General features: G+C 36.4%; 1 protein-coding gene across 1 annotated transcript in view; it reads left to right on the forward strand.

The window, feature by feature from the left end:
* Nucleotides 1–12370, forward strand: part of ADAMTS19 (ADAM metallopeptidase with thrombospondin type 1 motif 19) — a 150584-nt gene that overhangs the window by 84942 nt on the left and 53272 nt on the right. The window contains exons 9-10 of the mRNA XM_040580813.1: nucleotides 3006–3146; nucleotides 4345–4495. Of these exons, the coding sequence (XP_040436747.1) occupies nucleotides 3006–3146; nucleotides 4345–4495 (292 nt within the window). The remainder of the gene's footprint in view (nucleotides 1–3005; nucleotides 3147–4344; nucleotides 4496–12370) is intronic.

The following is a 12370-nucleotide window of genomic DNA, read 5'->3' on the forward strand; positions in this document are numbered from 1 at the left end:
TGCATAGTGTGAGTTGAAATATTACTAATATTTTAGTTAGGGAATGCATTCCACGGGACGATTCCTGCTTTCATATTGTATCTGCTCTTACATAGTCTTTAACTAGAATGGGTGGAGCATTTTTATATACCAGTGAAAAAATAACACTTCTGTTCTTAAAACAGATTTTGATATATTTCCATATAGATACGATCTACTACTTGCTAAAGTGCAGCATTCTCATCTTTGTTAATTATGTTTTTTTTCATACTGTTATAAAAGTTATCCTCTTACTCTTGTCTTCCTCCCACTTACACATGGTGTTGTTTTACCTTGCATGATGTTGAATGATCACAGCTGTGGGAGAAAAGAGCTTATGGACAGACAGGGCAATGTGCCAGTGCTAGCATAATAAATTCTGTAGGAAGAGCACAGAACAGCCCCCCACACAAACACAGTTTCTGCCGTGCTTTTGTTTCAGTGAAGGGTTGTAGTCTCTTTCGTGTAGACAGTACAGCAAGGAAGACTAAAAAAATTCCATGACCACCAGTGTGAGCATCAAATATTGTTATATCCTTGCTTGTTAATGAAGAAGTAGATATATGTGCTTGCACTACTTACTCTTTTGCTGGATAGGGAGATAGCAATGACCGTTCAACTTTCTTTCACCACACGTATAATGTGATCTGGTGGAAGAAATCAGAAGTCAGTACTACTGCATATCTACTTTTATGTGCTCTTGTAATTGATACGAGGTCAGATAGAAGTAGATAGTCATTACCATGCTATAGAAGAGATCAGTGGTACATACTGAGGAAAAGATTTCTGAGAATGTTTAAGTGCACATTCTGTTGTTACTTTAGCATACCCTTCACATATTGTCTTGCAATTTAATCAGTTGATGTTCGCATAATGACTTGTACTTTCCTTTTAAAGTAGCTGTTCATTCTGGTAGTTGCAGGCTTCAATGGTGTTCTTCACTGCTTGCTGGGTATTTTGTTAGGTGTACTTAATTTGGAGATGGAAGTGCATTGAGGAATGAATACCATTGGATTAATGTAGGTATTTTGAACTGCATTTGGATATCAAGACAGAACAGAAGTATTCTAAAAGTATAGCAGCTGAAGTACTGGAAGATGGTTGGATTTATTTTCTGGGTGATTTTACAGACTAGTTTGTGACAACGTCTGACTTCAAGAATTGCTCTGCAGAGTGAATGGGAAATAATAGTAATCAGAAATTATTTGGGGGGAGGGTATTTCTAATTTTTAAAAAATGTTTTAAATATCACATAAATGTGTTAATTCCTACTGCATAAATGGGAGCCATTGATTCTATAATAATTTGTATCAACAAGATTTTGTGTACTTGTATATTGTAAATGCTTTATTTCAAACCATAGTGTATATATGATACTGATAAATGAGTACTTTTGCAGTAGAGTTGTAAGCAAAATCTATTTCTTGTGCAGGCAGAAAACTGTCATTAGACTTTCTGTGTCTTCTTCCATAGTTCTAGTGGCTATAACTATGGAGATAAGAACATCTTAAATTCTGCATGTGAGGCATGTAAGAAAGCAAGAAAGGTGCAAAGTCATTTTCAAGTAGTTGTTTTGTCCTATTCAGACAGTTCAGGAAAAGGCAGAAGCTAAGATGAGAATCAGAAAGATTTGTTTACCTTGGTTACACTGTTCGCAACTAACAAAATTATCCAATTCCTGCAGAGGCAGCTGTTCCAGTGCTCCAGGTTGTGGGGTGCAAATGTCTCTGTGAAAGACTGACACTCTGATAGGGACGATAAAGCCCTACATAGCCTTTAAATCCATTTCATTAGTAAACATAAGGTATTGCATCTTGCAAAACAAAACCGAATTTGATCTAGTCATGAGGGGGTTTGGGGATAGAAAAGAAAAGTGAACTGGTGTTTTTGGTGGCAGGTGGCAGACCTCTTTTGCCCTTTGGCACTGCAGTGTTGTGAAATATGGAGAAGCATGATTTACTCCAGTTTTTCTGCAAAAGTGGCAAACTTCTATCTGTGCAGTCTCTAAACAATTTGACTGCTCTTTGGCTGAAGGAATCAAAACAAGGTATAAAGCTTCATTCACTGTAAAGTTTTGCTTTTCTGCAGGGCAGACTAGGGCTGCAAAATTCCAGCACTGCTGTGAATCAAGTGCTCTGCAAAGTAGTCCCACGCTCATTTACAAATCTTCAAAACCAGCTGAGAGTATTTAGTTTCTCTTAATGCCGGTCCACTTTGTGTGGATACTTAACGTATCCACTTAGCTAATTTTGAAAACTTTAGTTTTATTTAAATCTACCTTCTTTCTTCCTCACTGTTTTCTGGTTGTGTAAATGAGAGTGGACAGTGAGCTTTCAGTTAAAGCAGAAACTTCAAGGAGATTTTTCATAGAATTTTTCATTTCAGTGCCCTGTGTGAGAGCTCACTGGAATGCCTACGATGTTAAGTCTTTAAAAGCAAAATCCATTGAATTGCTTCCTCAGTGTTATTTCTAACAGTAGATTTAAGTGATTTTTTTTAGATACAATAATAATAATACATTAAGCTAGTAAGCATTTTACTATTCTATAAAATTTCAGCAAACCAGTTCAGTATGGAATTAAGATAGAGTCACTGCCAAAATACTGAATGATTCACTGATCTCAGAAAGTAAATTCCCAGTATTTTTGTTACCCATTAGCGAGAGAAGTACAGTTCTTTAAGCCTAAAGTAGTTGTGCAGTTCTGAACATACAAAAAGTTGTCTAAAGTGTATACTGAACAGCTGATTAGTATGTAATATTTCTCATCAAATGAATGAGGCTTCACTTTCACCTCCAGGATAGAACTGTGCTCCTTACACAGTTCAGGTAATTCTGTGAAAGGTGTGGAAAAAAAATCAAGAGAGATTTCGTGTAATATACATGAGGTTTTCATAGCCTCTTGCAAGTGTTTTAACTTAGAAACATTTAGAAAACAACTTGTTATTTTGTTGTGCTTTGGTTTATTTTTAATAACTTCAAAATTCAGCATGGGGATCAACCACGACAATGACCACCCATCCTGTGCAGATGGCCTCCATATCATGTCTGGGGAGTGGATTAAAGGACAGAATCTTGGGGATGTTTCATGGTCTCGGTGCAGCAGGGAAGATCTGGAAAGATTTCTCAGGTATATCATTCAAGAAAAAGAACTCTTACTGCATGTCATGTATAAATAGTTGCATAAATATCCTGAAATAATAAGTTTTCAATATTTTTTTACCACTTCTGTGGGAGATTTGTGTTTGCATAATCCATCAGAATAATCTAAGTAATCATGAACTGTGTAGCACTTGACTGATTAAAATCTGTTTTCAGCAAATATTTGTATTTTTATATTTTCATCTGTTAATTATATATACATTATACATGTATATAACTTTATACATGTGTAAATATGTTTTTAAAATAGTAAGATGCTATGTATTGAGGACTATTGGACACTGAGTGACCTATGAACATTATGTAGATTCTCTGATCTATGTTGTGTTGTTCAATATCAAGCCATGCAATATAATTACACTATGTTAATTTTTTAATAGAAATTCAACATGAGATATTTAATAGAGAACAGTATGCCTAGAAACCAAATGAAAACATTTAGTTTTAGTCTATAGCTATTAAAAGTGATGTGTTCCCTGAAGCTCTGTTGCTTTATTAAGTTTATAAATGTATCTGTTGAGAATTTACTTACAACAGTTAAGCAGTCCTAAAAATGTCTGCTTTATGACACTGGAATAGTTAGTATAAGTTAGATGTGTCATTCTGACACATTTGTATTGAGTCTAGACAGAAATCAAACCCATGACTTGATGTGTTAAGTGGTTTAAGTATTTTGAAATATTTTTCTTCAGTTTTTGAAAGTTAAATTTCTTACTACCAGCTTAGAAATGTATGATTTTTAAATGTGTGTATATATATGATCAAAGTAATTAATCTGAGGTCCTGCTAGATGTGAGAACTAAACTACACAGCTGTTTATGCATTATAAGTTGTCTACTTTTTTATAATTGTCTAAACCTCTATCCAAACTTTAATCAGTTATTTTACGCTAAAATGTTGTCCAGGGCTTTCATGAAATTCCTATTATAGCTGATAAATTATATTGTCTTTCTGCACATGTGCAACATCAGAACACACTGTTAACTTATATCAAGTAAGCCATATTAATTTATATGGAGTCATTTCTCTGAATGACAGCCCAATGCTGAGAAATTATAAAATCTTAAGAGTCCATGTTTTTCTAATATCAAATGCATGTTTAAGTCAGCATGACAATCAGACTTTTTAGTCTTTTGCTCAGTGTACGAATCTTTGCATATTGCCAGGTCAAAGGCCAGTAACTGTCTGCTACAGACGAATCCTCAGAGCCTCAATGCTGTGATTATTCCCTCCAAGCTCCCAGGAATGACATACACTGCAGACGAACAGTGTCAGATTCTTTTCGGACCAACTGCATCCTTTTGCCAAGAAATGCAGGTAAGGATGGTTGTATACTTCAGAAAATACACCTACCAACTCACTTTTCTGTCCGAGATATTTTTGTGTGTGTGTTTGAAAGTGAGCACAGCACCTTTGAAATGAGGAGTTTGCACTTTGCTTTCCGAGGTTTAATATGAACATTTTCATTTGTTTGTCATGTAAGGCTTGCTTTAGATCTCCAGACATCCTGAATCATATAATTGTTGTGTTATATCATACCACTGAAGTACCCTGTACTTTAGAGATGGAAAATGTCGGACTGTGAAGTCACCTCATTGTAGTGAATGGAATATTTGCAATTTATTCCACTGGGACAAGATTTTGCATGTAGGTTCCGTTTCATGATGTTTTGGGTATTGAACCTCTATATCTGACCTGACCCTCAGTAAAGTATTCTGTGCCTGTGCATACTCCAAGGGAGAATAGTGGTGTTAGCTGGGCTCTCTTTACTGCTGAATATACGCTTCTTTCCAGCAGTCCCCTGTGAGTCCACGCAGGGCTGTGCAGTTCCCTGGTAACATGAGCTCCACTACTTGAGACATTGCTTCACACCATTCCATGAAAAGACAGATTAACAAAATTGAAGAGGACTTAATAATTTTGTGGCCTCCTAAGCAGACATCTGATTAAAAAAGCATTTTAAGGATGATTTCAACAAAGAAAAATTGTCCTTCTTTAATGTCAACAGGATGGTTACCAAACATGCTGGATAACCTTGAGAAGGTAACCAAGACAAGATGGGAAGATAATATTACAAATGTATAAAGAGCATGGAGTATAGTTTGATAGAACACGGGCTAGGAGGAACTGAAATAAAATTTCATCAGAGTCAAAGCAGACAGACAGCCTGGAAAGGTTACAAAATCAGAGAACAGTTGGGGTTGGAAAGGGGCCTCTGGAGATCATCTAGTCCAACCCTTTGCTAAAGCAGGTTCACCTACAGCAGGTTGCACAGAATCACATCCAGATATGTTTTGAAAGTCTCCAGAAAAGGAGAATCCACAGGCTCCCTGGGCAACCTGGTTTAGTGCTGCCACCCTCAAAGCAAACAAGACTTTCCTCATATTCAGGTGGAACTGCCTGTGTTTCAGTTTGTGCCTCTTGCCCATTGTCCTGTCACTGAACTCCACTGAAAAGAGCCTGGCCCCATCCTCCTGACACCTGCCCTGAAGATATTTGTAGACATTGATAAGATCCCTTCTCAGTTTTCTCCAGGCTACACAGGCCCAGCTCTCTCAGCCTTTCCTCACAAGGGAGATGCTCCAGTCCCCTCATCATCTTCACAGCCCTCTGCTGGACCCTCTGCAGTAGCTCCCTGTCTCTCTTGACCTGGGGAGCCCAGAACTGGTCACAGCACTCCAGATGCGGCCTCACCAGGGCAGAGTAGAGCAGAAGGATCACCTCCCTCGACCTACCAGGAGTATTTACTTTGAAAGCATAATTCCTTACTCCTTTAGTTCTTCAATTCTCTTCATCTTTTTAGCTTGGATGTGGTACTCTTTCTTTAGCAAGCTTCAGTAAGAGAGTAATCTTTATCCTAAAGATTCTCAAAGGAAACAGTGTAATACATATATGATGACTGCATGCTGAAGTTGCCATAGCTAGGAAAAACAGGGGAACTGTAGGTTACTGGTTATTATTTTAGCTGACTGGTGAGCTGCTAGAAAATGAAATTATTCTACAAATGTTCTTAATTACTTCCAAGTACTTTTTTCATGAATTTCAATCTGTTTCTTGTTTTTCAGTACTTTGTTTTCAAGTAAAAGGTGTGATTTTGGTTGCTTATTCTCTAGAAACCTATTCTGAACAAGAAAATGGTACAGCATTAGTCCATCATTTCTTCTAGGTCTTCTTTACCAGGTAAAAGAGTTTCAAAAGTAAGATAGTCAAACCCGGAGACTTGCTGTTGTGTAATATCTTTATATGCTTTTCATTTCTCTGGGCACTTCCCCTCCTTCAACAACCTTCCGTTTAGTTCTAATTCAGGCATTTAAGATCAGATAGCCAAGTGGTCCTGTGCCTGTTGTGTTTTATTCATAGATGCAGTGAATATTCTTCCCTCAGGGTCCTGACTCTGAGGTTTTTTGGTTTTCTTTTTTATTTTAGAAATGTTAGGAAGATAAATTCAGTTAACGCTACGCTGGTAGTGTTCAACTGTTTGCATAGAGAGTGCTTAAGCTTTGGGTGGTGGTACCTAATGGTCCATTTTTAATCTCCTTCAATCATTTTCTCTTCTTCCAGCACTTTGTATGTTAGAAGACACATTTCAGATAAATGACTTATCATCCTTCTTTTTTTCCCCACTTTACTGATCCTTACTTCCTATTAAAATGGTTATTTTAGGAAGATTCCTATGAAGTGTCAGTATTAAGATACCATTGTAACTTGAATCCAAAGACATGCAGGCTTGCTTTAAAGAATAAGTAGGTTAGTAATGATGCAAGGCAATACAAAAGCTGAGTGGTCTTTCCAAGTGTTCTTTTTTTCTGACAAACTGCAATTTAATTTTCAGTTTTCTTCATAAACCAAGTCTGCTGCTTGATGACCTTATGGTCTTAACAGTAAGAAACAAGAGAACTTATTAAGTTTCTGAGAAGAGAGCAAGGGGAAGAACCTTCTGCAGTTTCACCAAAATCCTCTGCAAACCTGGTAATCATATTGGCAAATAGTGAGCCACAACATTATTGTAGTGCATATTTAAGTACTTTACACCTATTAGAAATTACATAAAAATGAATAAAAGACACTAAAGACAGAACTGAGAAAAGCTGGTGAGGGCACGGAGGCATAAGAGGAGTTCTCCATAGCTGCACTGCCAACCTTCATAAAGTCACCTTGTTTATTTAAATCTGCATTCTTTAGTCTAGAAGCAAAGTTTACATTTCCACTCCCCAACAAAAACATCCAAGAAATTTCACCCTCAGTCTGTAGACCTGAAGAGCTAATTACAGCAAGTTTAGGCACTGTATTCAGATCTCTTTTATTTTGTTCCCTGATGTAAGCCTTAAATTTAGCTTTTCTGTTAGGCAAGTTTTAGTGAAACTGACTAGTAAACTAGGCAAGTTTAAAGTATCTTAGTCCAATTAAATAAGATTTGTGTGGTGAAGAAGAAACGCAGCAATGGATAGAGCACAGCCCAAAGGACAAGAAAGCTGTCCTGATCTTACATACATTTCTCCTATGTATGAAGAGTAAGAAAGAAAGAAAGAAAAAAAAAAAAAAAAAAAAAAAAAGATGTTGCAATTTAAATTGGACTAGAACCAAGCTATATAAACTTTCCAGAAATCCTGCATGAGTTCTAGTACATGGGCTGTGCAACACCAACATTGTCTAACTGCGAAGTGCCATTAATCAGTGGCTAATTTTGTCATCTCCCTCTGAAATACGAGGATGTTAGAAATAACAAATATGTTGACTTTCACCTACCAAATAATTGCATTTTACGTATTACGAAAGTGATTCAAAGTTCACTGTGTTGATTTTGCAGATTATTGTGGCTGCCATTAGAGATGTCAATGTTTAGAAGACTTTTCTAAATTGAATATGGCATTTCATTAGTAACAGTACTAATTTATTAAAATAGTTATTTTACTATACATTGCAACCACTGAATTTTCCAAACTACTTTCTTTTATCTCTGTATACTCTCTTCTGCTCTGCCAAAACCTGGCATTTTACTGTGGTTACAGCTGTTGTCCACAAGCCAGGAAATGAGAAACTACTGCTTGAAGGTTCTTTTAAACTTCTGTAAATCCAACAATTTATAGCCCAGGACTTCTTGGATATGTTCTACTTGCTGAACAGTTCATGCACCTCAGTGTAACTATGTAAAAGATAAATTAGGCACTATGTCAAAGTATTACATTTTTTGTGACTAGAAGATAATTTGATGACCAGACTTCCATGCAGTATTTTACATTAAGCAAGTATGTTTCATATATAACAGCTATTCAACTAAGAAAACAATTGAGTAATGATGGAAAATAATTTGCTTAATGATCTAAAAATAATCTACAAATATCAGTGGTGCCATCAATAATTCAATTCTGCTGAGATGTAATTTTCTGCAAATGTTATTACTGAGCAGCACTTTAGGATAATTTACAGCCATATTACATGGCAACTTCTGAGAAACACTGCAGATGCCAGTGATTATCCCTTGCTATCAGGAATTTCTCTTTACAATTTAATGGCCAAAACAAAGGACTGAAGGGACCATTGAGGGCCTATTCCTGTATTTTCCTAAGTGAGCCCCTTCCACTCCTCTTTCATGAATGGTGTCCAGACTTTATTTCTTCCTTTTCATCTTTATTTCAAAGACTTTTTTTCATACCCTAAACAAAATTTATAGAGCCTGAAAAAAGTGTGAGTGGATCTCAGAGTATAGGATTTATACCATGTTGCCATGCTTATCTTGTAAGGGAGCCAAGTTTGCCCACGATGTCTCACACAAGAATCAATCAGACTCTAACATTGTTTCACATAACAGATAGTGCAATCATGGCCCAGAAGTAGTTCTTGATGATTAAATGTGATTGTAGAACTTGACAATTGAATATAATTGTTGAACTATTAAACGTTGGCTTTAAAGATTAAAGTGCAGGATGCAAACGCTCTCTAGTCAGTTTCACTAAAACAATTCTTGTCATAACACAGCTGTGACCTCTGCAAAGAAGTAGGAGACTGGTTATATTTCATGGTAATTTTTAAGGCATTTCATGGATAGATCACAATGAAAGGAGAGTAAGTCATGGAAATATTATAGGTCTATTTAAGTGTGTCCACCACCACACTTTAAACAGTCTTGACTTTGTACACAGTTCTGAAATGCACTTTCTCTGGTCTTTCTTCTCAACTGGACCTTCTTTCCAGATGCTATATGACTGGAAATGCATCCCTCTGCACACAGACCTGCCTCACTCTTTTCCTTAAGGAAAAAAAAAAAAAAAAAAAAAAAAAAAAAGCTGAGTGACCCCTGCTTTTTCTGTAGTGAACTGTGACTTTCATGTTGTATTTACAAGTTTTTGTTGTTAAAACCTCACAATTAATGTATTCTTGCAGAAAAACATCCTTTATGTGTGCTTGGCAATATTTTGTTTTTCAATGTACACACAATGAAATATTTTACAGATTGTGAGTAGTCTACTATCACAAGTATAAGTTTATAATCTCCAATAATTTTTATTTCCCTTGGCTACTCTGAAAAAACTGTAATGGCTGCTGAACTGTGCTTATGATAGATAACTAATAAACCTCTGTGAGCATTAAGTTATCTATTCCAATTTTGAGTAAAACTTTCTTGCTAGAGGAGTAAATTTCTGCTTTAGAAGTTTGTATTCTGATTTTGGAGTGACTGTAATATTGACACTGGCCTCCAGATTTCTGTTAGTTTTCAAATCACTCCCGATCCGCAACGTTGCATGCTGCTAATGAAAAGTTGTGCTTCATGGTTTTTCCCAGCCACATGCAGAAGTCCCCAAATGTCAAGAGTTAAATGGTAACACTAATCTCTATTTCTTTTAATTCTGCAGCAGAAGTAAAATCTGAAGAGTAATTAAAGAATCTATTTGTGATTTGGCTGAAACAGAAAGCCCAGAAAAAACCTAGATGTCACCCTCCAATGTCATTAATTTCGTATCTCCATTTTCTTGGGTTAAAGGAAACTCAGTCTAAGATTAAATTTTATAGTAATATTGAATGCTTATTTTAAAAAATGGTGAAAAGAAGTGAGTGTTTTTAGAATACAGCTCACTTAAGGCTCAAAGATGTTTGTAGCTGGGGAAGTTAGATTCATGGGTCATAAGGAGCTGGTACACAAATATTTGTAGAAAAATGCACATGTATGCAAACCATATTAACAAATCAATAATTTTGATTTGTTTTAATTGATTTACTTTACACAGCTTAAGTACATCTTGTGTTCAGGTACCCAAATCCTTGTAAATCTGACTTCATGTCTTCCTAAGTTTAGAAGAGTTGTTTCAGAATTTGTAAGGAACTGTAGGTTTGTTTTCAGCCATTCCATGGTTATAGGCAAGTGAAATTGAGCACAAGATCGATGTTTTTAGGGAGGGGACAAAAAAAAAAAAAAAAAAAAAAGGATAATGTACTTTAAAATGTGATAAGATAAAGGAAAGTTTGACCTTCTTTTCTTTGAAGCCTGAATGGCTTTTCCTCAAATGTCATAACCGTTAAGTGAAGATTTAGGAATATGAAAAAAATATTTTATTTAGGAACTTTAAATCAGCATATATTTTTGTGGGGTTGTTCCAACAGTCTAGTTTGTCATTTCATAGTTGGTATGGAAGCACTTTTTGATGAACATCTGATACTGTGTCTTGTCTACATTGTCTTCCAAAACTGTCCCAGAAGTCTTCTTGCTAAGGTTAGTTCTCGTCTCCAAAGTTACATCTTAAAGTGCATGTTTAAAAACAATTTAAAAGAATAAATTATCTTTCTCCTTTGACCAAGAACAGAAATTACTGTTTGGTGTTTGAAAAATGCTTGTTAAAACTATCCAGGAACAGGTTAGGACCAGTAGTTATATTTTAGGATATGCATAAGCTAACTCTTGTCTTGTCAATTCAGCTTTGGCACAAAACTGTTACAGGATGAATAAAGACTGAGTCTGACTGCTGCCATCCTGTCTCTTCTTCCTGTGCAATACTTCAGACCTCTACAATCTTTGACTGTTTTTTAAGAACTGATGTTACAGACCCTCTTACATGCAAGGCTGTCACTGGAACTGTCCTGTTCCTTGGTTCAGACACTGTCTTTTGTTGAATTATGTTTCCTGTGCTGTGAGACTTTTTTCAGGGTAGTACAAGATTTATCTTACATTTTTCATGAGTAGTGGTAAAGACACAGTTTCTTACTGGCTTTACCGATGTAAAAAATTCTTTCAGTCAGAAAAATGTCTTCTGGCAACCCTGGTTTCAAAACCCCAGCTGATCTTTATCTTTGATGCTCCCTGAAATCCAACCCCCTCTCCTGATCCTTCTTGCCCCTCTTTGGAAGTACTGTACATATTTAGGGGAGGGTATCAGTCTGCACATGTAATGACATTCAGGCCACAGTTGAGCCCCACATGCTGTCTGTTCACTTCACCCCGTTTACCAGTAAAGGGGGAACAAGGCAGCAAGGAGAGTGGTCGTGACTGAAAACTATGGGAGAAGGAGGACTTTTGAGAGGAAAAAAGGGAAAGCTGTGAAGGAAATCTGGGGAAATGTCAACCAGAATACTTCAGGGCTGTACTTTCTTTTGTAGGTAAAACTGTCTTGTTCTGATGCTTAAGAGGGACACAATAAGTAGCTTTTCTTTCCATCGCTAAAATTCACTACTGACTAGTACCCCTCTCACCTCCCTTTTCATCTTTGCAGCAAAAATATTTCATCCTGATTTGTAAGTTTACTTTGTGTGACCTCTGTGCTATTTTGAGCTATTTCTAGAGGAGCTAATGGATTCTAGAGGAATTAAGAATCATTGGAAGAGCATAAAATAGCAGCAGTCATGAGGATGGTATGGATAAGAAGGATTTGGAAGTCCTAGGGAAGCCTCAGAGTTTCTTACAAACTCATTTTTAGACAACTTCTGTGAACATGGTTCTATGTAGCTGCCCAAAGGCTCATTATTCCCTGTGTATAGATATGGACTTACTTTAAAACCTTGGGTTTTGCTGCTAGTGACAGTGCTATTTTTCTCATTTTCACATAAAATAAATGAGTACTAAATACAAGATGTGAAAATATGAATTAATTTTAAAAGCAGTTCCCAGAAAGCTCACACCTCTTCCAGTCTCTGGGGGAGTTTGTATCTGCGCAGTGGCCATTTCACATCATGGGGCAAAGTTGTTCCTATGTGCTTTGTCAGATC

This window comes from Falco naumanni, chromosome Z (assembly GCF_017639655.2).
Source record: "Falco naumanni isolate bFalNau1 chromosome Z, bFalNau1.pat, whole genome shotgun sequence".
Taxonomy (NCBI): Eukaryota; Metazoa; Chordata; class Aves; order Falconiformes; family Falconidae; genus Falco; species Falco naumanni.